The sequence below is a fragment of the Melospiza melodia genome, chromosome 12 (assembly GCF_035770615.1).
Source record: "Melospiza melodia melodia isolate bMelMel2 chromosome 12, bMelMel2.pri, whole genome shotgun sequence".
In the NCBI taxonomy this organism is placed as follows: Eukaryota; Metazoa; Chordata; class Aves; order Passeriformes; family Passerellidae; genus Melospiza; species Melospiza melodia.
In genome coordinates this window covers 1,359,681-1,383,733 of record NC_086205.1, presented here as the reverse complement: position 1 = coordinate 1,383,733, position 24,053 = coordinate 1,359,681, and the positions used below count along the sequence as shown (strand labels likewise).

The 24,053-nt window shown below is 52.0% G+C and overlaps 2 protein-coding genes across 2 annotated transcripts; one reads left to right on the top strand and one right to left on the bottom strand.

Annotated features, from left to right (window-relative positions):
- Nucleotides 1-406: 406 nt before the first annotated feature.
- Nucleotides 407-1,354, bottom strand: LOC134423800 (olfactory receptor 14J1-like). Its single transcript, XM_063167198.1, has one exon. It carries the CDS (start codon nt 1,337-1,339, stop codon nt 407-409), a length of 933 nt encoding a protein of 310 aa, XP_063023268.1. The 5' UTR covers nt 1,340-1,354.
- Nucleotides 1,355-15,312: 13,958 nt separating this feature from the next.
- Nucleotides 15,313-22,434, top strand: LOC134423492 (zinc finger protein 572-like). Its single transcript, XM_063166460.1, has 4 exons — nt 15,313-15,444; nt 17,238-17,319; nt 17,506-18,172; nt 20,269-22,434. Exons 2-4 carry the CDS (start codon nt 17,265-17,267, stop codon nt 20,285-20,287), a joined length of 741 nt encoding a protein of 246 aa, XP_063022530.1. The 5' UTR covers nt 15,313-15,444; nt 17,238-17,264; the 3' UTR covers nt 20,288-22,434.
- Nucleotides 22,435-24,053: the final 1,619 nt, after the last annotated feature.

Here is a 24,053-nt window from a genome sequence, read left to right as displayed (position 1 = left end):
GTGTGCCCAGGTGGCCAAGAAGGCCAATGGCTCCTGGCTGGATCAGGAATGGGGTGGCCAGCAGGAGCAGAGCTGCTGTGCCAGCACTGTTCTGCCCCCAGCTCTGGACACAGACATTGCTGCTGCAGCTGCAGAGAAGGCAACAAAAGGGCATCTCTGCAGGAAAATTTGCTGGAAAGTCCTTTAGTTCCTTTAAAGCCACTGAGAGTACAGCCCGTCCTTGACACAGTCTTTAGCCACAGGGAAGGTGGAGAGAAAAAATATGAGAAATGGCACAAACAATGGCATTTATTTGTAGATATTATTAAAAAAGCTTAACAAAGAAATGCAACCTCCAAAATAAAACCAACAAGAAGTATCAAAGATGATTTTTATTAAAAGTGACTTGCAGGAATTAGTCAGCAGTTTAATGTTCCTGAAAGCATCCAGTCATCAGTCTCCACACTGCAGCCTTGAGTTCCTGGTTCCTTTGGCTGTAGATGAGGGGGTTCAGGGCTGGAGGTACCACTGAGTACAGAACTGACAGGGCCAGATCCAGGGATGGGGAGGACATGGAGGGGGGCTTCTGGTAGGCAACTGCTACAGTGCTTACCAACACGGAAACAACAGCCAAGTGAGGGAGGCAGGTGGAAAAGGCTTTGTGCCATCCCTGCTCAGAGGGGATTCTCAGCACGACCCTGAAGATCTGAACATAGGAGAAAACAATGAACACAAAACAGCCAAATATTAAACAGATGCTAAGTGTAAGAAGCCCAAGTTCCCTGAGATAGGATTTAGAGCAGGAGAGCTTGAGGATCTGTGGGATTTCACAGAAGAACTGATTCAGGGCATTACCATTGCACAGGGGCAGTGAAAATGTATAGGCTGTGTGAAGCAGTGAATAGAGGAAGGCACTGGCCCAGGCAGCTGCTGCCATGTGGGCACAAGCTCTGCTGCCCAGGACGGTCCCATAGTGCAGGGGTTTGCAGATGGACACGTACCGGTCATGGCTCATGACGGTCAGGAGGAAATACTCTGATGAGATGAAGAACAGAAAGAAAAAAAGCTGAGCAGCACATGCAGTGTAGGAGATGTTCCTGGTGTCCCAGAGGGAATTGTGCATGGCTTTGGGGACAGTGGTGCAGATGGAGCCCAGGTCGCTGAGGGCCAGGTTGAGCAGGAAGAAGAACATGGGCGTGTGCAGGTGGTGGCCGCAGGCTACGGCGCTGATGATGAGGCCGTTGCCCAGGAGGGCAGCCAGAGAGATGCCCAGCAAGAGGCAGAAGTGCAGGAGCTGCAGCAGCCGCGTGTCTGCCAATGCCAGCAGGAGGAAGTGCCTGATGGAGCTGCTGTTGGACATTTGCTGGGGCTGGGCATGGGGACCTGTTCATGAAGAAAGGACACTGACAAGTCAGGAGAGGTTGCTTTGAGCCAAACCTGGGCCATTCCCTGCAGACTGTCCTGCTGGGACTCACCCACCCTTGTTCATGTTCTGGGAAAACCTTCACCCAGGTCCCTTCCTGAGCTCCAGTTGTGCTGGCTGAGTGTGCTAGGAGCAGCCAGGCTTGTGCATGGGGGCTCTCTTGAAGCCATCCCTGCCCCCCTGCCCTGGGTTTGTGGCCATGTGGCAGAGGGACAAGGATGGATATTCAGGATTTGTCAGGGGAATCACTCTGAATGCAGAAAGGCTTGGTAGCATCTGCACTCTCATTTCTATATGTCATGGATGGCAGGAGTTTGTTTTAGGAATTGTTTTCCTACCCACACATCATTCCTGGCTGAGGTCAGAAAACCCCAGCATTTCTGCTGCACTCAGAGTTTGCCACTGAGAGATGTGAGGGGCAAAGATTCCCTGTGGCTGAGGGAAGATGAGGGGCTGGATGGGGTTGTTCCCAGCTGCCCTGGCTTTGCACCTTTGCTGCAATCAGAGCACAATCACACTCCCGGGTCACCCTGGGACAAACCAGACCCTGCCCAGAGCAGAGGGATCCCTGAATGTCTCACCCTCCCTAAAGGTCTCTGGGCAAGGTCTCTGCACCCCCTTGTGCCAAGGACACTCACGGCTCCCTTGGCAAACCCAGCAGCATTTCCTCAGCTCTGGCAGCTCTGCCCTTCCCCATGGGACAGTCAGGGAACTCCCAGAGGCTCTGGCACAGATTTGCACCCAGGAGGGCAGCTCAGAGCTTGGAAGGGCACAGCAAGGAGATCCCTGGCTGTGCCCATGATGGGATCTCAGGGAGGGGGCTCAGCTCCTTCCCCTTTCCCATGGACTGCTTTGCCCACAGCCCCAGAGGTGCCAGGCAAGCTTGGACACCCCGTTCCCATGGACAGGCCTGCCTGGGAGGAATGCCAAGGACTGAGCCTGACTCAGCTGCTGCAAATGCCAAAGCCTCCCTGAGAGCAGCAGATAACAGTGACAATATCAGGGCAGGGCAGAACCAAGAGAAGATGTTGTGGTGCTGTGCCTGAGAGGGCAGGGCAGAGACAGCCGGGCACTCAGGACAGTGTTCCCGTGCCCAGCTGTGCCCGGCACCTCCCACACACCAACAGTGCCCTCATCCTGCCCCCAGCACTGCTCTCTTCAGCCCCCTCTCCTTCCCTGAGCATCTCCCTGGGCCTGGACATTCCCTCCTGACAGGAGCCTTGTCCCTGCCAGCGCTCACAGAGCCCATCCCAGCCTGTGTGCCCTGGCTGGGCCCTACAGAAACCTGCCTGTGTGCAGGGCCCTGGCTGGGGCAGGCTCTGTGTGCAGCTGGGCAAGGGCAGCTCAGGAGAGCCCTGCTGGGCCCTGCAGAGGTGATGCTGCTGCTGTCCAGGGCTGAGGAGTGGCTGAGAGCCCTTTGGGAGGCTCCCAGCAGAGAGACTGACCACCCAAAGTTACAGTTCTGGAGTCTCTGTAAATGTTCAAACACTCCTTGGATGATCCAGTGTGTCCCTTTCAACTCAAAATGTTCTGTGAATCTGGGATTATAATTCCTGTTCTGCTTCTCTCATCCCCCTGTTGTCTGTAATCCAAAGAGAAAAAAAAAAACACTTGCAACAGTGTTAGAACAGTAAAGTAAAAACCACACATTTATTGGAAGCTTCCAGGCGTCCCAGTGGGGATGGGGCACACCCGGGCCCTGATTTACACAATTTATTAAGGTTGATTAATAAAGAAAATTTAACAGGAACATCTAATAGGAGATTCAGTTTCCCTAGTTACACACCCCTGGTACAAACTGTTGGATTAGGTCCAAAGGCTTCTTTGCCAAAAATATTTGTTGTGACTGCTCACATTCTGGTCAATTAAAAAAATGTTCCTGTAGGTCCTCTTCCTGATAAGAAGACTACACAGTATTTCAGGAATATATTTAGACAGTCTAAGATGTCTATTTTTCTAAAATCTAAGAGAAAGGTTAGGAAACACACTAGTGCTAATTAAGGATTATGGTTATATAAGTATATAATAGTGATTTAACAGAGTTGGTTAAGAGTTTACTAGAGTAAGGATTATAGTTTTATAACTATGTAATAGTAATTTACAGAACTATGAATATATTAAAAAAATATAACAAGCTAAAATCTTTTTGTCATCACCCCAAATTTCCCATCATTCTCCAAGTAGGAAATTGAAAACACTCTCAGGAAAGCTCCTGATCTTTACAGCAATCCCAGGCTTACCTTCTTTTGGAAAGTGTCCTCTGGAGCGGTGCCCAGGCTGGTCTGGAGCTGGGAGCAGCCCTGCCCCACCCAGCCCCTCTCAGCAGCTGCCCCTGCCCTGCTCAGGGTGGCTCCTTCCCCCAGAGCTTCTCCCCAGCACTGAGAGCAGCTCCCCGGGCCGGCTGAGAGCTGTCCCTGGCAGGCAGCAGAGTCCCTGCCCCAGCACAGTGCCCTGGGCTGCAGGACCCTGCTCTGCACGACAGCCCTGGGTACCCCTGGCTGCAGCCCCGGCTGCTCAGCCCTGCAGCAGAGCCTGGCAACAGGAGCTGCCTTGGGCTGTGCCTGGGCTGGGGCAGCAGGGAAAGCCAGCCCTGCCCTGGGGCCACAGCCCTGCCCTGGAGCAGCTCTGAGAATCCTCCTGAAAGGTCCTCAAAGTTGTGGGATGTGCCAGCTCCAGGAGATCCCTGCAGGAACTGCAGCTTCTCTTCCCACAGCCAGGGAATGACTGTTTCAAACCTGGGACGATTTCTGCTCTAGTGAGCCCCGAGTGAGCTCTGCTCTGTGCTCCCAGCCCAGGCTGAGTTTAACCCCTCTGTGCCTCTGTGCTGTGCCCGGGGTGGCTGCAGGCAGTGCCCCAGCCCTGCTGGGCTGTGCACAGGAGCTGCCCCTGGGCAGAGCTGTCTCTCTGCAGCTCTGCCCTTGCAAGAAGCTGCCTCTGGGCCAGGAGCCTCTGTGCAGGTTTTTCAAAGGACTTTGGGTTTTGCTTTTGCCTTGGAGTCTCTGAGAGGTTTTTGCAATCATGGCCTCCAATTATCTGCTGTAATTAGTCCCTGGAGAGGCTTTGTCAGTAACAACACTCAGTGGGGCTCATTAATACTTCAGGGTACTTCAGATTTTTTAAGGTACTTGGTGTTTCCCTTTTGATACAAACTCTGTGAGAGTTTTGTGTAATCATGGCCCCGATTTTCTTCTTTAATGAGTCCCTTGAGAGCTTTGTACTGACACCCAGTAGTGCTCATTAATACTTTGAGATACTCAAGGTTTTTAAGGTACTTTGGATTTTCCTTTCTGCACTGAGTCTCTTAGAGGATTTCATGCAATCCTGGCCTCCAATTCTCTCCTCCAAGGAGTCCGTAAGGAGCCTGTGTTGGGGATGGACCTCAGAGGGACCCATTCATGCCTCAAGAAACATTGGGGTTTTGTCCGTCTTTGACTCCTGGAAAGGTTTGTGCAATCTCCTCTCAGGCCCTGAGGTGACAGGGCTCAGCTCCTAATGCACCCTGGGGCTCATAATTATCAAGCACTCCTGGCAAACCATGGTTTTGCTTTGATTTCCTCCATTGTAGTGCAGTTCACTAGGAGTTCTTTTTCTATTGTTACAGAGAAATATTTCAAATAGCTTCTAATAAATCCACATTCCTGTTTTAAGGGTGTATGTTCTCTTTAGAGAAGAAATGATAGCAGCATTCTGTGACTGATAGACCCAGGGGCTTTCCTATGGAGGTCTGGCCTGCTCTGAGAAGCTGTGTCTTGAGATCTGACCCAGTGTGGAGAGCCTTGCTCTACATTTCCAAACCCCATCCTGTCTCTCCTCACTCACCTGGGGTCAGCTTAGCTTGGAGAACTGGCTGCAGTCAGGCAAAGAGGGGGTTTTCTTTATTTATTTCAGTAATCTGAAACTCCTAAGCTCCCTGTTGAAAACGGACATCCTCCTCAAGTGTGTGCCAAGTCCAAGCTGCCACCAAGACCACTCCAGACCTGCCCTGGGCCAGCTGTGAGGATGAGTGGAGGCCCAGAGCCCTGCCATCAGAGTCTCAGTCTCCCAGACATGGAGGACTGGTTCCAGATAAGAGGAATAGACTTTCAGGTTAGGGTGAGACACTTTCTTCTCTCATAGATCTTTGCAGACATATGATTTATGTCACGTTATGTTATCCCATTGTCCCATTGGCCTAATTACCCTAGTTCAACTCCTATTGCCTACATTTGTTTAGCCCTAGAATGCTCTTCTCTCTCTGTCCCTCCATTAGCCCTAGTTTGCTGTGTTCCTTCACCCTTGTTTCCCTATTGGTTGACCTGACCTCTGACCCCTCCATTTTCCCCCATATCCATTGTGCCCTGACCCTCAGCTCCACCCTCACTACCCCATATAAGGCCCTTTTCCCTCAGCCTACATTCTGTATTCGTCCCTGGACCCTGTTCAGCTGTGTAGCCTGTTCCTGTACCAATAAAGCCACTTTGCAGGAGATCATATGAAGACCCATCCTGCCTATTCTCTCGGCTTTCTAAGGTAGCAGTGAGCTTTGGGCTCATGAGTGCTGGACACTCCAAGGGCCTCAGTAGTGCCACAATGCTACACCTGGCACCCAAACAGGGACCTGATTCATTGAGGTCCCTGTGAGTTTCTCCAGTGGTGATCCTGCCAGTCAGACATCACTGGAAGCTGTACCCCTGTGGGTCAGCCACAACACTGAAATGAGACTCGAGTTTTATCAAATCTCACTGAAGAAGAAGTTCACAATCCCTTCGACATCTGTGGGACCAACTTTACTGACAGCCCCACAGGACCACTGTGGCTGAAGATTGTGCCTGTGAGACTGAGAGTGAGTGACTGAGTGGCAGAGAGCTCCCAGGGGTTTGGGCTTTTGATTTTCTGTTCCAGTGGGTGGGAATTCCCTCTTCCATTGGGGGCAACTCTGGGAAATAATCAGTCCCAAGCTGAAAAGGATGTTTTTGTTAAGTTTTGGAGAGTTTTAAATCTAGAGGGGAGTTCATTTTTTGAGGGGAGTTTAAAAGGCATTGTTCATGGTTATTTGAGGAGCTTCCTGACATCTCTGTTGATTCTATCTATCAGTTACCATTCGTGGATGCTGTTGGGAAAAAGCCTTATATTTTACAAACACAAGGGGTTTTAAAAGTTGGGAAATTTTATCTGTTGTTTCATTTAATTTATAGGATCATTTTACAAGTTCATGGTTCCAACCCTTTGTCCTGGTTTATTCAATCCTCCCCCCATGTTCCCGAACCCACGTTTCCTGAGAACAGGACGGGAGATGGAGCCTGGCCTTTGGAACAGACAAGCCATCTGCTGTCTGCCATCTCCCCTCCTTTTCTGTCCTCTCCTCAGGGTGGTAGTGGCCAGTCTACCCTGAGATATTCCCTCGCCCACATTCCTTCACCCTCTAGTCCTAATCCCCCTTCCTATAAATCACAAGATGGCAATACTCCTGTGAGAGAGACCGCCATTTTAGATACTTTCCCGCCCTCATCCCCATTTCCCGCCTTTTCTCTGGGTGCTTCCCCTGTGATGGGTCCCACCTTGACGTCAAGTTCTGCCCCCATGTTGGGTCCCTCCCCTGTCATGGGAAAGCTCCTCCCCAATGCGGGCTCCACCTCTCCATTTCCAGACTCCTTCTCCAGTCCAGCATCTTCCAGTTCCTGTATCACCAGAACTGGATGTGGGGCCAAGCGGAAGGAAGCCATTTCGGCTACCAAAGGCTTTTAACACCAGGCATTGCCGATCAGCAGAAAGGCCCGCCCCTCTGCCAGCAGATCTGCTTCCTCCACAGAGGAAGAGAGCGATAGCTTATCTGAGAGTGAGGATGAGCCTGAGGATTCTTGGCAGAGGATGCGGAGAAAAGCTGCAAAGGAGGGGGACTGGGAGGTGTTATCCAAGATTCAGGTGGCACCTGTGCAGTATAAGCAGGGGCCAAAACCTAAATTGGAATCTATTCCCCACAGGGAAATGAAGGACTTAGTAAAGGCTGCAAAGGATTATGGGAAGGCTTCTCCCTATTTTAACAGTTTGCTGGATGTGCCATTTACTGCCCACACAATGGTGCTATAAAATTTAAAACAGTGCATGAAATTCATATTGTCACCTGACAAATTTATTTTGTGGAAAGGAGTTTGGATAAATAAAGTTAACGAGTTACCAAAAGGCTATGTTAAGGAAGAAGGGCAACAACACCTCACGATGGACCACATTACCAGAGAAGGAGACTGTACTAGACTGCAATATCAGGCTGAAGTCCTCCCCCAGTCAATACTGTAAGATCTCAAACATGCTGCATGGTCTACCTCCCTCCAAACATCTGAGGCTTCTGCATCCCACACTGACTTCCCTGACTATTGCCAATGCCTGGACAAGAGCTATATCAAGTTTTTAAAGCACCTTATGAAAGCACTGGAAAAACAGGCAAACAATCAAAAGGTCTGGGACTATCTTATTAAAAAATTAGTTTTCTGTAATGCCAGTATTGACTTCAGAAAGGTTCTGCACACGCTCCCCCTTGACCCTGAGCTGACCATCGCTCAGATGATTGATGCTTGCACCCACCAAGCGGTCTCAGACTGTGACTCCAGCCTAGCCAAGGCCACAGGCCAGGGTGCAATGGAAGTGCTGGTTGCAGCAAGCATGCTTCCCAAAAATACAGAATGTAATAAAGACAGTGGAAACTGTTACAACTGCGGGAAATCTGGACATGTAGCAAAAGACTGTAAATACAAGAATAACAACTGTTCTCGTTTCCCACCAAGCCCTCAGTCCTACAGCCTTTGCCCAAACTGTTCCTGAAGCCAACAGCACTAGGAGCCCTCGCGAAACTCCGAGCAGAGCAGAAAATGACACCGATGATGAAGTTATTTCGTCCCACCCTTCCATCGGTGATAGATGTCCTAGGTTACAATATAAAGATGTATTCTATTTCCATCCTCAAGAGTGGTTGAAAGCAGGAGGGGCATTGTTTTATTCCTTATCTCCTGGTAATGGGCTCATCAATGCCTTGTCACATTACACAGAGAGACCTTCCTTTGGGAGCCATTTCTGTTTCATGGACCCACCTTATGATTCATAGAATGATATCAGCCCATTGTGAGATGCTCTGCCCAGAGGGGAGGAGCTAAGCATCCCCACATGGATATTATCCGGGGTTTCAGATAGAAGAAGCTGCCTTTTCACTGGATTTCCCAGAGGAACAACTGCCTTTTCCACTGGATCTTCAGAGGAAGGCTACACCCTACTACAGGATCACTATTCCAACATAACCAGATCTGCCACTCTAGGAGGACTGCAGCCACCATTCCAATTGGACTGCTACCAACACCCTGACCAACAGGGTGTCCGGTTGTATTCTGACTTTGTCAGTAGTTTCTCTTTTGTCTTATTGCATGCATTTTGTTTTATTATTTTTTTCTTTTCCTAATAAATTGTATTTCTGACTTGGAGTCTCTCACCGGTTTTGCTTTCAAAACAGAACAAATGGAAAAGCCTGAATGGGTTTCCTGAAGAACAAACCCCACTCAGGAACCACCTGCTCCATCCAGGCTGCCTTGAATGGTGTCACCTTTCTACAAGAGACAGGGTGAGCAGAAATGATCTCTGGGAGCAGAATTCTCTGAGTCTCCCAGCTGAATTCTCTGTCCCTGTCCTTTCCCTTGATCTCTATTGCAGATAGAAGCTGCTGGTTCCATCCTCACCATTAAGATCTCTCTTGAATGCAAGCAGATGTTCCCTAGTGTATTAAGCAGGATTTTTCCATGTTTCTACAAAACTTTTGTGTTCCTCATGGAATGAAGGGACCATTTTGGCACTGAGGGGGTGACTTGGAAGCAAGGAGTCAAGTGTGACCCTGGGGTCCCATGGAACCAAGGAGTCCATGGTGACCCAGCGGGGCTGCATGGAGCCAATGGTCCATGGTGACACTGCCCATCCAAGGAGACCATGGAGACACCCCCAGAACCTCATGAAACAAGGAGTCCATGGTGACCCAGCAGGGCTGCATGGAGCCAATGGTCCATGGTGACACTGCCCATCCAAGGAGTTCATTTTGATACTGTGGAAGCTCATGGAGCGAGGGAGGCCATTGTGACACTGAAGAACTTCATGACACCAAATATCCATGGTGACACAGCAGGGCATCATGGGAACCAAGGAACTGCTGCTATCAATAGGGAAACTCATGGAACCAGGGACCCTTGTGGCACTGCAGAACCAACAGAGCTGCTGGACCTTGTCCCCAGGCCCTGCACAGCTCCTTGGGAGGCACGGCAGGAGCAGCACCCTGGGAACCTCAGGAATGCCCCTCTGGCATCGATGGCACACACTTCCATGTGCTGGAATTCCAGTTCCCAGCCAGGAAAAGATGTTCCTGGCCTGGAAGGCAAAGCTCTTAAGAAGGGACCAAAGGCCAAGTGGAGCAAGATCTTACAGTGACATTTCACTGCCAGCCTTCCTAACTTCACCCATGGTTGTTGTAGCTCCTGGATTGGGAATTAAATCAGGGCAGGGTCTTTGGTGGGAGCTGCCCTGGGTCAAGGGAGACCCTGAGAGAGAAACAGAGCAGGGAAAGAGAGGCAGGAGAGAAAGGAGGACACAAACACAATCAGCTGAGAAGGTGGCACTCTGAAAAACAAACCAGAACTGATTGAAAATGAATGGGACAGAAATCAATAATTCTGAAAGTATATTTACTATGAAATAAACACCCAGCCCCACACAATCCTGATTCCACTTGGAGAATTTGGATGCCCCTTCTGCCAATCTCCTTCCAACTCCATCTCACCCTGGAGGCTTTGGATTTAAATAGTCTTGATGTGGGACTGATTTTTTTTGATGTTGGAACAAGCATATTTGAGGTGGGATTGATCCATTTGGGGTAAGATTGTGATATTTTCAGTGGGACTGAGTGGTTTTGAGGTGACAGATCAATCTATATTGAGTTTTGGAGTGCAAAGACATGGAGAACACTTCCTGAAACCTCCCAAGAACCCACAAATCTTCCAGAATGTCCCAAAACCATAAATTCCTGCTCAAGTGTCTGTTACGTGATCGAACTTTGGACATCTCTGATCAATTTCCTTCATTTTAGTCCTATTACAGGTGTTTTTAAGTGATAACGACAAATGAAGAGGGAATTCGGGCCAAACCAAAAGGATAACCAGCCAGGTGTCCTCCCAGTACAGATCACTGAATGTGGGTCACCAGGGCTCTGCCCAACGTGGATCCTCCCATGGGGGATGGAGCTGGAGTGGTGCACGAATCTCTTCCAGCAGTTGGGGCACTCGCAGGGCTTCCCTTACCGGTGCGTCCGTTGGTGTTCTGTCAACTGAGACCTCATGGAGAAGCTCTTCCCACACTGCGGACACTCGTATGGCCTCTCCTCAGTATGGATGCACCAGTGGGTAATGAGGTGACAATTGTGCTTGAAGCCCTTCCTGCAGTCAGGGGAGCGGAAGAGCCTCTCCTCGGTGTGAATCCACTGGTGCTTGAGGAGATTGGAGCTGGTCTGAAGCCTCTTCTGACACTCGGGACACCTGTAGGGCCTCTCTCCAGTGTGGATGCATTGGTGGATGATCACCTGCGACCTCCGACTGAAGGTCATCCCACATTCCCCACATCTGTATGGCCTTTCCCCAGTGTGGATTCCCTGGTGGTGGAGCAGGCTGGAACTGCAGCTGAAGCTCTTGCCACATTCCAGACACTCATAAAGGGCCTATCCCCGCTGTGGATCCGCTGGTGGGTGATGAGGTGGGAGATTTGCTTGAAGCCCAACCCGCACTCAGGGCAGTGGAAGGGCCTCTCCTCTGTGTGAATCCGCTCATGCAGGAGGAGATAGGAGCTGATCTGAAACCTCTTCTGGCACTCAGAACACTCGTAGGCCCATTCCCTGGAGTGGATCATCTGGTGCTGGATCAGGGTGCTGCTCTGCCTGAAGCTCTTCCCTCACTCCAAGCACTTGTAGGGCTTCTCCCCATCATGAAGCTTCTTATGGACCGCCAGCTCCGAGCTCTGGCAGAAGCTCTGCCCACCTTCCTGGCACAGGGTGGGTCTTTCCTCCTCAGTGCACCCTGGGCTGGGTTTGCAGCCCCTCTTCCTATGGGATCTCTGGAATTTTCCTCCCTGTTGGATTCCTGTGCCATGGAGTCACTCAAAACAGCCTCTTCTACGAGCTTCTGCCCTGGGGGTTTGTCCTCCCTGGTCTCCATCCTCAGCTCCTTGCCTGGGGGAGGAAGGACAAGGAGAGGATGGGATTTGACTTCTTGCCAGAGGGAAGGGAAGGAGATCCCTCCAGTGCATCCCCGGCAGGATGGGATTGGCAGCAGGGTTATCCTGCAGCTGGATGCCGTGCTGGGCTGGGAGATGGAGCAGGAGAGAGGGGGAAAGGGGCATTGACTTCCTCCCCACCTGCCTGGGTATCCTGGGGCATCTTCTTCTTCCTCGCAGCCTCCTCCTCCGTCTGGTGAAGGTTTGGGGATGGGAAGTTCTGTTTTGGGGGGAAAAAAGGGATGACCACATTGAGTTTTCTACTGGTTTGAAGACTATCCTGGGGGAGAGTCTAAGCCAGAATTACAATTTAATAAGAAAATTTAGTTCAAGGCAATGATACAGAAACGCTGCCTTAAACTGACAGAATCAGGATATAACCTGACACCCTGTTGGTCAGGGTGGTGGCAACAGTCACATTAAATGGTGGCTGCAGTCCTTTTGGAGTGATGAACGTGATTCTATCGAAGCAGTGATCCTGTAGAAGGGTCTGGTCTTCCTCTGGAGGTCCAGTGGTGGTTATGGAGCTCTTGTCCTCTGGGAATCCAGTAGGCAAGCTGCTCCTGGTGTTGAAAGCCTCAGTTTATATCCAAGTAGGAATGCTTGGATCCTCCCCCTGGGTGGAGCATCCCACAATGGGATGATGGAATTTTATCAGTCCTGCAGTGACACTCAATGGCCCATTCACAGAAGATATCTCCCCTGGAGGGCGTTATCAGGGCTGAGTCATGGAAGGGATAAAGAACACTGCCCCACCTGTTTATAGTAGTTAATGAAATGGTGATTGAAAACATGCATTTGGTTACATCTTACATTGCAACCTGAAACAGTGGGGTAATCCCTGCTCAGGGGGTGAACACCATCCCCCTTACCCAAACTGGCTCAGGTGTAAAACCCCCACTCTAGGAAGGGCACACACACAGGGGACAATGTCACACTTGCCCTGCCCCAGGGGAGGCCTCTGTCCCTGTCACTCCCTTCTCCAGCCGCATTTTCTCTTTCTCAGACTGGGGGGCTTTGCCAAATATAAGAATGCTTTGTCTCTTTGTCTCTGTCTCCTTTGTGAACACCTACACAGAGCTTTACCTTCCTTTTCATAACCTGAATTTGGCCGAATTTCCACATTTCTTTTATCAGAATGTGCCAGCAGCTGAGCTGGAGCTGTGCAGGACTGATGAAACTTGGAATTACCACAGAATTGCTTTTTTTGTCAGTTTATTAAAGTTTGGGGTTTTTTTGCATTTCCATCAAAAGCATCTTGTTGGAAGAGCAAATTCAAGGCATTTTATGTAGGGTTAAGTTTGATTTCTGACCAGAAATTACTTTACTTTGTTCAATGCCCAGAGGATGCTCAAGGGGTCTCTGTGCCTCTTGCCCTGGGTGATGCTTGGGAGAGTTGTCCCTGTCCCTGTCACCCCAGGCCATTCCCCAGGGGGTCTCCATCATTCTCACCCCAGGGAATGCCTGGGGGGTCTCCCTCCCTCTCACCCCTGTGCTGGGGGGTGCTCGGGGCAGTCTCTGTCCCCTCACCCTGGTCAATGCTTGGGGGGGTCTCCATCCCTCTGGCCTCAGGCAATGCCTGTGCAGAGCTGGGGACCAGGGGCTCTGTGTCCCTCTCACCGCTGAGGGTGCTCGGGGCTGGGGGGGCTCTCCGACCTTCTCACACCTGGGGAGGCCGGGGGGGTCTCTGTCCCTCTCAGCCCTGGTGTGACCCCACCCAAACATCATCGGGGTCAGAGGGACAGAGACATCCCCAAACCCTCAGAAGGGCTGAACCTGGGATTTGGTTTGGGGCTGAGGATTTAGGAAGGGGCTGGAATTGGGGCTGGGCTTGGAGTTGGGGCTGAGATTTGGATTAGAGCTGGGATTGGGGTTTAAGGATAGACATGGGATTGGCTTTAGGGCTGGGGTTGGGATTGAGTCTGGGGCTAGACGAGTCTGGGACTGGGATGTGATTAGATACAGAACTGTGAGTGTGTCTAAACATGGAGTGAGATTGAGACCAGGATCAGTGTCAGGTTTGGGACTGAGCTCACCCAGAGCGGGACAGAGGGGATGTCGCTGCAGGATGTCCCTGGCATCATCCCAGCCCTCCTCAGGCACCTCCAAACATGAGGGGCAGCTGGGTGCCCCAAGATCCAGGTGCTCCCACGCTGCCCCTCAATATCAGGCAAGCATTCCCTGAGGGCAGCCCTGACTGTGACCCTTAGGGCTCTGGGATCAGCCCTCACATCTCTCTGGGAGCAGCTGCAGATAGGATGGGAGATTTCCCCTCCCTCTCTTTCCTGTTGAAGGTGAGGCCCAGCTGCCCTTTCCTTCTGGTGCCTCCTCCGCTCCTCAGCTGAGGATGTCAAACTCTCCAGGAGCAGGAAAATCCCCATTCCCTGTTTGCTTGTGCCTGCAGCCTGGAACATTGACAGAGAACAAAGAACTTTCTGACAGCCCTGCTGAATGACATGGGGAGGAGGTTTATGAGAAAATGAAGAAATTGTATTTTGATAGGAAATAAAAGGTGCAAAATTATTACTTTCTGTCCCATTCATTTTCAATCAGTTCTGGTTTGTTTTCAGAGTGCCACCTTCTCAGCTGATTGTGTTTGTGCTCTCCTTTCTCTCCTGCCTCTCTTTCCCTGCTCTGTTTCTCTCTCAGGGTCTCCCTTGACCCAGGGCAGCTCCCACCAAAGACCCTGCCCTGATTTAATTCCCAATCCACGAGCTACAACAACCATGGGTGAAGTTAGGAAGGCTGGCAGTGAAATGTCACTGTAAGATCTTGCTCCACTTGGCCTTTGGTCCCTTCTTAAGAGCTTTGCCTTCCAGGCCAGGAACATCTTTTCCTGGCTGGGAACTGGAATTCCAGCACACGGGAGTGTGTGCCATCGATGCCAGAGGGGCATTCCTGAGGCTCCCAGGGTGCTGCTCCTGCCGTGCCTCCCAAGGAACTGTGCAAGGCCCGGGGACAAGGTCCAGCAGCTCTGTGGGCTCCCAGAGTACATATCAAAGGTGGCTTTGCCGGGCATTTTCCAGCACCTTCCCCACTGGAAGCAGAGAGAGATAGGAAATGGGAGCGAGTCCCCAACAAAATCCAGGAAGGACTGGGCTGGCAAAGGACCCTGCCCATGGGTTACGATTTCGCGAGGGAGAGACGCCTCTGTCCCAGGGAAGGAGCGAATGAGACCATGGGAACGCAACCTGCGGATCTGCTCGAACTTGGATTGAACTGAACAGGAAATGGGGAAGAGAGGAGAGAAAGAAATCGGGAAGAGGTCTCAGAGAGAGACAGAAAAAGGAAAGAGGTCTTAGAGAACAGATAGAAATAGGAAAAGGCTCTGGGCCGGACTCCGCAGCTCCCAGGGACACCCGCAGGGCGCAGCGCCTGTCATAATTCCAGCCAATCAGAAGAGGCGCTAAACAATTTTCAGCCAACCAGAGCCTTTCTCGCCGATGACTCACCGGTTGCTAGGCGGACCCGCAGAGCCCGGCGGCCCCGGAGCGGAATTTGGGGCTCGGGCCGGGGGACGGATCCGCCCCGGGGGGGTCCCCGAGCCCCTGCCCAGCCCTGGGGCCGATCGGGGGCTCCCCCACCCAGCAGCCGGTGCTGCGGGGCCGCGGGGCAGAGCGGTGGGAAAGGGGGGCCTGGGCTGGGAGCGGCGGAAATGCGGGAGGAAGAGGAGGGAGAGGAGGAGCAGGAGGGGGAGAATCGCGGCGCTCGCAGCGCCCGCTCGCCGAGCCTGCAGCACCCCCTGCCCCGGGAGCATCGCCCCCATTCCCGAGCCGCAGGTGAGGGCGGAGGCCGAGCTCGCCCCGGCTCCAGCCAGGGGTCTCCGGGAGGGTTTTTTGGAGAGTGTTCGGAGCCGGCAGATCCCGGACTCCAGCCCCGGGTATCTCCGGGCTCCCTAAGAGGAGCTTTTTCGGGGGGGGAGAGCAGCCGCGATCGCCCCTCGGGAGGGTCCCGGGGGGTCCACGGGATGGCCCGATGCCGACGGGGCGGGACATTGGTTTTGGGGATCCCCGTGCGAGCCGGGGCTGTGAAACGGGAGACCCTTGGGGTGGGGAGAGGGGAAGGGGCGATAACAGACCTGGGGGACCCCCGGCAGCCCGAAGATGAGGCGGGGACGGGACCCCCTGACCCTGACAGGGACGTGTCCTGGGGTGACTTCATGATGCTCGTACCCCATCGGTCTGTTTAGCCCAGAAATGAGTTCTGCACCTTTAATGCTGGTTCTGAGCGCGAAGGGGAGGAGGAAGAATCTGCAGTTTGTTTTCAGAAACTGCACTCACTCCTCCACATTCCGGCTCCTGGACTGTTGTCATGCCTTAAGGAACTGGAACAGAGACCAGATGGAGCTAAGAGGAATAAAGTTGATTTTTATTGAAATGCCTTCAAAGGCCACACTCAGGCAGCACAGGAGCCACAGCTGTGGCTCTGCCTGGATGGCTCCAAGATGGGAGCAAAAGAGGGCTTGGTCGTGAGATCTCACATTTTTATAAGTTTTAGACCATTTGTATATAGAAGTTAACTGCTCAATTAATAGTTTCAAATTATGATGTTACATCTTCCTTGCTTGCTTGCCTGCTATCTTCTTTCCATGTTGTTTATGCTTTGGGCCTGAAGTTTGATGAGATTGTCCTTGAGTCTCCAGGATTGTTTTGTCTTCACCACCCTGAGAAAAGATCCCAGTAGCACTTAATATAAAGCTAAAAGCTGCACATCCAAACACAACAGAAAAATTTAAAACCTAAAGTATCTGTTGTCTGTGGACAGACAGACAGCAGGACAGAGCTCTCCTTTGCTTTTAGTTCGTTTTTAGCTCTCTGAGGCAGAGAAGTTCCCTGGACTGTGATTTTTCTTTTTCTTTGGAGCTGTTTAAACCTGCTCTGGACTGAACACCCAGAACACCACCAGCAGCTCCCACTGTGGCCCACCTGGCCGGGCCTGGGCCGCGGCATTTCCAGTGCTGGAGGGACTGATAAGAGACTGAGTGAGCTGAGTTACAGCCCACAGAGAGACTTTTTGAGTTTGTCATCTATTTTGGAGCGGCAAGAGGGGTTTTTTTTAATATTGTTAATTTTTTGTGCTGGTGAATGCTTTGCCTGTTAAATAAACAGGTTTTTTCTCCTTTTCTCTGAGAAAATATTTTCTTAATCTGGTTGGGAGAGGGGCCACTTGAATTTGCTTTCTAGAGGAAAATCTTTTGGAGATTTTCTCCCAAATTTGCCCTAAACCAGGAGAGAGTGGTGGGAAGAGAGGGGAGCCCCAAGTAGCTGAACCAGAGGGAGGCTGGAGAGGGGAACCCCAAAACCCCCCAGCTTCCCTAAGCAGGACCCTGGAGAGGGGGGATCCCCACTGCCTCTCCAGACCCTGGAGAGGGGGGATCCTCAGCAGCCCTGAGACAGGGGACCACCAGAACTCCAGAGGGATAAGACTGGAAATGGGACACTCCTGATGGCTTTTTTTGATTCACTCTTGATTTTTGGAGGTTTTTGTGGACACCAGATGACTTCTAGAGATAGACTTGGGCAGGAGGAATCCCCAACCCAAGGGATTCACACCTTGTTTTTCCCCATGCCAGGATTTCCCATTCCCAAACCTTGGCTGGATGGAAGAGGAGAAGGCTGCAAGGAAGAGGAAGATGCCCCGGGACAGCCAGGCGGGTGAGGAGGAAGTCAATGCCCCTTTCCCCCTCTCTCCTGCTCCATCTCCCAGCCCAGCATGGCCCCCAGCTGCAGGACAGCCCTGCTGCCAACACCGTCCTGCCGGGGATGCACTGGGGGGATCTCCTTCCCCTTCCCTCTGGCGTGGAGGCAAATCTCATCCTCTCCTTGTCCTTCCTTTCCCAGGGAAGGAGCTGAGGATGGAGAGCAGGGAGGACAAATGCCTGTGGCAGAACATGGTGGAAGAGGCCATTTTGGGTGGCTTCACAGTGCAGGAATCCAACAGGGAGGAAAATCCCCAGAGATTCCACAGGAAGAGGGACTGCAAACCCAGCCCAGGGTGCTCTGAGGAGGAAAGACCCAGCCTGAGCCAGGAAGGTGGACAGAGCTTCAGCCAGAACTCTGAGCTGGTGGCCCATGAGCAGCTTTATGACAGCAAGAGACCCTATGAGTGCTTGGAGTGTGGGAAGAGCTTCAGGAAGAGATTCAACCTGATCTGCCACCAGAGGATCCACACTGGGGAACGGCCCTACGCGTGCTCGGAATGTGGGATGAACTTCAGCCACAGGTCTGATCTGGTTGTCCACCAGAGGTTCCACACTGGGGAGAGGCCCTACGAGTGTCCCCAGTGTCAGAAGAGGTTTCACACCAGCACCCACCTCCTCGTACATGAGCGGATTCACACAGATGAGAGGCCCTTCCGCTGCCCTGACTGCGGGATGGGCTTCAGGCACAACTCTACCCTCGTCACCCACCGGCGCATCCACACTGGGGAGAGGCCCTACGAGTGTCCCCAGTGTGGGAAAAGCTTCTCAGATCGCTCGTTCTTTACCCGACACCAACGGAGGCACCGGTAAGGGCAGCCCTGTGAGTGCCCCAAGTGCAGGAGGAGCTTCATGCACTGCTCCAGCTTCATCCCCCATGGCAGGACCCGCTTTGGTCAGAGCCCTGGTGACCCATATTCCTGGTGATCTGCATTGGGAAGATGGCTGGGTATTCTTTTGTTTTGACCCTAATTTTCTTTGGATTCATCTTCATCCCTTTAAAACAGAGAAAATTGGGGTAAAAATCAATAAATCCATCAAAGGCATCTATAGCCTCACTTTTTACATGTACTTCAGAGGAATCTGGGATTCAAGGAAATTATTGGGGGAGTTTGGGGGTTTTGGGGGTGTTTGGTTTAGTTGTCTCCCTTTCTTGGCACTCAAAGAGACAATAGGGCTTTATCTGTCACCTCAATAGCACTGAAACTACTCACTCCCAACCCAGAATTCCTTGATTCCACAGCCCCTTGGTGTGGAATGGGGTTGGAAAGGGATTGGGCGAAGTGGGTTGCAAATCAGGAGGGGTGAGATGGGCATTGGGTGGGGCAGAATGGGTGGGATGGGGTTTGGGAGGTGGGAAATTGGGGAAGTACAGCTTGGGGGCAGGGGGGTCATGATGTCCAGAAGGGGTGGGATGGGTTGGGGTTGGGACTAGGGAGGTGGGCTGGGGTCTGGAATGAGACAGCCAAAGTTTGGGGATGATGAAGGGAGGGGGAGCCCATTAGTGAGTGAGTTTTTTAATAATCCACATTCCTGAAGAGATTCTGGCTATCTTATGTTTCTGAGGCAGTTTTGGGGCACTCCCCAGCTCTTGGGGCTTTCCTGAGAGCAGCTCCATGGAGCCCCATTGCCAGGGGTGGTTGCCTTGGGCACGAGCTCAGAGTTGTAGCCAGAGTCCGTTGCCTCGGTGCTGGAGAGCAGAGAAATGATGAACGGCCCCAGACATCTCCAGTGTGTGTTTGGGGGCAGGGAGAGTTCTGCATAGGTGGGGTGGTCACTGCCCCACCCCAGCCACTGCAGCCTCTGAGTCAACCCCAAAGTGGCTGCCAAGCCCCTAGCACCCCAAAAACTCCACCTGAGAGAGGGACCAGAGCAGGTCAGGCTGTGACACGGGTGTGACACTGACACGTCCCATGGCCCTGGAGCTCACAGCAGCTGAGATCCAAGACTGACTATGGAACTCTCTCTCCCTCTCTCTTTTCTCCTGACTTCCTCTTCTCAAAATCTGCATAACTTGAAGTTGGACAGGTTAGAGTGTGCTCAGTCAGTGCTTTGTCAAGTGATTTACTGTAATTCAGTGCTTTTTCAGATTTCCCAAATACCTCATTCTCTGAAGTTTGCAACTAAAATTTGTTCTCCACCCTCCTGAGAAGTTTGTTGTTTTCTCCCCTTGGTCTTCTGTCCTGCAGGCTGTTCCCCCTGTGCGTGCTGCTCCTCTGCCCTGGCCGGCTGCACTCGCCCATCTCGCTGTGCCCCAGCATTTCTCACCCAGTGTTTCTGTGCCCTCCCTGGGCTCCCTGCACCCAGCGCTGCCGGCTCCTGGCACACAGAGCCAGGGCAGGAGCCTACCCTGCCAAGGGGCTCTGGGGCAGGGCGGGGGCTGCGATGGTTTCTGAGCTCTGCAGCTGCTCCTGGCATGGTTCCATGGAGACCGAGCACAGCAACGCTGCTGAGCATTGTCCCTGCTGAGAGTCACACACTGCCGGGGCACATTCCCTGCCTGCAGGATTGCTGAGCATTGTCCCTGCTGAGGGTGACACACTGCCGGGGCACATTTCCTGTCTGCAGGATTGCTGAGCATTGTCCCTGCTGAGGGTCACACAAAGCCGGGGCACATTCCCTGCCTGCAGGATTCGTGCCTGACCCAAGCACTCCAGCATTGCTTTCCAACGGAACCAGGGGAAGGCCATCTGTGTGCAGCTCATGGTATTTTAGAGTGTCTAAAACTCGCTACATCATTGATCTTAAAGGTGAGATGCATTTGGAACTCATGGCATGGAGAAATAGTGCAAGATGGAAAAGGGGAGCTATTTCTATGATGGTTTCTTTCCATTTTCATTTCACTTTCACAAGCTGATTCAGTTTTACAGGAATGTTCTCTGTGACCCTGTCTGCTCTTTTCAAGAACCTTTCCTGGAGAATGAGGTCGAGCTCCTGTCACAAGATGTGGCACCACCTGCAGCTTCTCTTGGCTTTCCACACTGCGCATGCAGCAGGACTCTTGCAGCAAAGCAAGACACATGTTTGGAGAACTTGACAACTTGACTTTTCTTTTGCTGGTGGACTTGGGAGTTGTGCCATTGGTGAGGTTTTCATTGTTACTGTTCCAAGCTGAGAAAACAGGAGGTGGTACCAGGAATTGTTAGGGAGTACAAGCCTGGCTAAATGCAGATGAAGAATCTCCAGAGCCTGCAGCCACAAGTGGAGAGTTGTGTGATGATCATTCCAACCTGTCATTGGAAATCTTGACAATTATCTGGAATGTGAACATGCTCTGACAGAGGGAATTGGTTTCTGAATTCAGTGTGGATGATTCCACATCTGGTGCATAAATCAAGAGCACAATCAGTTCATTATCAGCACCAGAACAAGCTGGACCTCAGAGTAGCTGACTGAAATAATCTGGAAAGGAGAAATGCAGGGAATGACCTGGTGAACCTTGCCTGGAAGAAGGATGATCTTTTTCTAATAATTACTAATCCATTCACTCGTATTTTGGCTTTCTTAGCAAGGCCATTTGCATCCCAGATTCCCCAGGAAGTGCAAAGTCTGAGCTTGTGCAAGGGGCTGAAAGATGTCCTGTTCCTCTGCAGGGACACTCAGGCTGGAACAGGAGCCGGAGCCCTCTCTGGGGAAGCCTCCTCTGAGCTGGAATTTGTGTCGTGCTGGGAGAGGAGGAGGAGGGGGAGAAGGCTGGCGCTGTGTGGCAGGAGCAGGAGGTTTGGGCCGCAGGGCATTCCGTCTGCGCCGCTGCCCCGCAATGGGAGGCCGTGCCTGGGGCTCTGGGCCTGGGCCCGTGTGTGCTGAGCTCCCTGGGCTGGGCTCAGGTTCCCGCTGGGACTGGGCAGAGCCTGGGCTCAAACTGGGGGCAGCAGCAGTGCAAAACACCTCTGGACATCTGCGTTTCCTGCTGCTGGGAAGGAGCAATGAAGCGAGTTGAGAAGCTCTGGTTTCTGCTTCTCCTGGTGGATTTTTTAATTTAATTCCACACTGTGGAGGCAAAGTCTGTGAAGCCTCTGTTAGCTTACTCTATTTCAACAATGCTAGCAACAGAGCTCTGTTTGAGTGCTGCAAATGTGGCCTGTGAGGCTTTAATTCTCCTCATCTTAGTGTTCAGGGGCTGATGAGCATTCCAGTATCTGCTCATCTTTATGCCTGTGACAAAAACACTGACTTCACTGTCATGAAAGCACTGTGGGTAGCACCAACTGAAAGAGGCACTTACAGTTTTATGGATAAAATTCAGGTGGCAAGCAGAAGAGGGCCAAGAGCAGCCATGATCTGTAATTCCCAAGAAAAGGCACCAGCAGCCTCCTGCTGTCACCTCAGGGTGAGTCAAACAGAGCTGGAAACAGTGCTGGAACCCAATCCTTTCTTCCTCTGAGGGCTGGCTCAGGGCAGCACAGGCGGGCCCTGAGCAGTCAGGGCTGTGTGTGGGTGATTGCTGCTCTGCTCCAGAATTGAGCTGGAAAAAGCCCTTGGGAGCCGAGGCAGGAGCATATGTGTGTGTGTGTCTCTGTGTGTCTGTGTGTGTGGGTGTGTCTGTGTCTGTGTCTACGTGTCTGTGTGTGTCTCTGTGTGTGTGTATGTGTCTATGTGTGTGTGTCTGTGTGTCTGTGTGTATGTGTGTCTGTGTCTGTGTGTCTGCTTTCTGTCTGAGCTGGTGCTCTCATGGCTCCTGCCCATTGGCACAAGGTTGTGTCCACCACCACCATGGACCACAACAATGACTCCTTTTCTTCATTTACTCTGTGGTGTAAATGAACTATTCTGTCTGATCATGATCAGAAAAAATCAGAGCTATATTTATATAAATTTATCTGGTATTCAATCTTTAATCCTGTAGGACAAATTGTGTAAAAGTTCAATTCCACCTGTCCAATCTTTTACACCTTTGACAAAGACTGGGGCTGGGATTGGATCCAGCTGCTCCCAGTCTCCTCTTTTAAACGGAATTTTAGAAGTCTAGGGGTCCTCCAGGGGGGGATCCATGGTGGCTATTGGGTGTCATTTCTTCATCTCATGACTCAGCAGGAGTTTCTCCAATAAAGAAATAAAGCTTTTGTCTGAAGCTCCCACTGTGTGCCCATGACAGGAACCCCTGTGAGTGTCTGGGACATCCCAGCTCTTTGGCAGCCTGTGGACTCCTGGGATGTCACCATGGAGCCCCCATGAGTGCCTGTGACAGACCAGTGCCTTTGCAGCCCAAGGTCTGCTGGGATGTCACCATGGAATGGCTGTGACTGCCTCTGACCACACGGCTCTTTGCCGTCCTCAGAAAGCTCTTGGAGGTCTCCATGGAGCCTCTGTCTGCCTGTGACATTTCAGCTCTGGAACAGCCTCGAGACTCTTGGAAAGTCTCCATGGAACCCCTCTGAGGGCCTGTGACAAATCTATCCTTAGCAGGCAACCATCACCAACCCCCTGTTGCTATGGGCAGTTTCCATGGCAACCATCACCAGCCCCCTGTTGCTATGGTCAGTTTCCATGGCAACCATCACCAACTCCCTGTTGCTATGGGCAGTTTCCATGGCAACCATCACCAGCCCCCTGTTGCTATGGTCAGTCCCTTGGCAGCTCCATGGAGACTCCATGTCAGGGGTGGTTGCCATGGACACCAGCTCAGGCTTGCAGCCAGAGACCGTTGCCATGGCAACCATTGGCAGACCCATCCCCAGGCTCATGGGATCCCAGAACCACAGAATTGGCTGAGCTGGGAGGGACCCATCAGGATCCTCCAGTCCAACTGCTGGCCCTGCACAGGACACCCCAACAATACCAGCCTGGGCCTGGCAGCGCTGTCCAAATGCTGCTGGAGCTCAGAGAGCCCTGGAGCTGGGACCCTTCCCTGGGGAGCCTGGGCAGGGCCCCAGCAGCCTCTGGGCAAAAACCTTTTCCTGACATCCAACCTGAGCCTGCCCCGACTCAGCTGCAGCCGCTCCTTCCACTCCTGTCCCTGGGCACCAGAGGGAAGAGGTTCCCACAGCCCCAGCCAGGGACCCGCTTCCAAGGCTGTTGCCATGGCCACCAGGGCTGGGACCAGCTGGGATGCTCGGTTTCCACGGGCCGGGATTCAGGAATGGGATTCCCCAATTTCCTGCTCCCGCTAAAACCACGCTGCCACTCGCTGCCCTCCTGCCTCCCATGGAAAGCACAAAAGGCAAAGATCCCAGGCTGGGATAAGAACAATTTATTGGGAACAGCAGTAAGATAAGGAACAAATGGAACAGAAACAATGTTGACAACAGAAGGGATAAATAAAACTGTTTACAGGAAAAACTAAAACAGAACTCACTGGGTCTTCCTGGCCACAATTTCCCCTTCCAGGAAAGGACACCCTTCTTCTCAGGGAGAGAAAGAGTCCCTTTTCCTGCCCCTGGCAATGATCTGAGGTGGGAGTGGATGTAATGACACGTCCATGGCCAGACCCTCATGTTTTTCAATGCCACATCATGTCACTGGGAGGGGCAGGACAAGGGACAGGTGTCTTCCCCACATAGATCACAGGGAAAATGGATCACCAGGGGTCTTCACAACATGGATCCTCTAATGATGGATGAAGTTGGGGCAGTGCACAAAAATCCTCCTGCACTTGGCACACCAGCAGGCCTTCCCTTACCGGTGCCTCCATTGGTGACTGGTCAAGGCAGAGCTCTGGGTGAAGTTCTTCACACACTGGGGACACTCGTA

What these genes read in the sequence shown, in the direction of transcription:
- LOC134423800 (XM_063167198.1), bottom strand. Translation starts at nt 1,339, where the DNA reads ATGTCCAACAGCAGCTCCATCAGGCACTTCCTCCTGCTGGCATTGGCA.
- LOC134423492 (XM_063166460.1), top strand. Translation starts at nt 17,265, where the DNA reads ATGGAAGAGGAGAAGGCTGCAAGGAAGAGGAAGATGCCCCGGGACAGC. An exon ending in GCCCCGGGACAGCCAGGCGG is followed by an intron (nt 17,320 to 17,505) that starts GTGAGGAGGAAG and finishes TTCCTTTCCCAG; the next exon opens with GGAAGGAGCTGAGGATGGAG.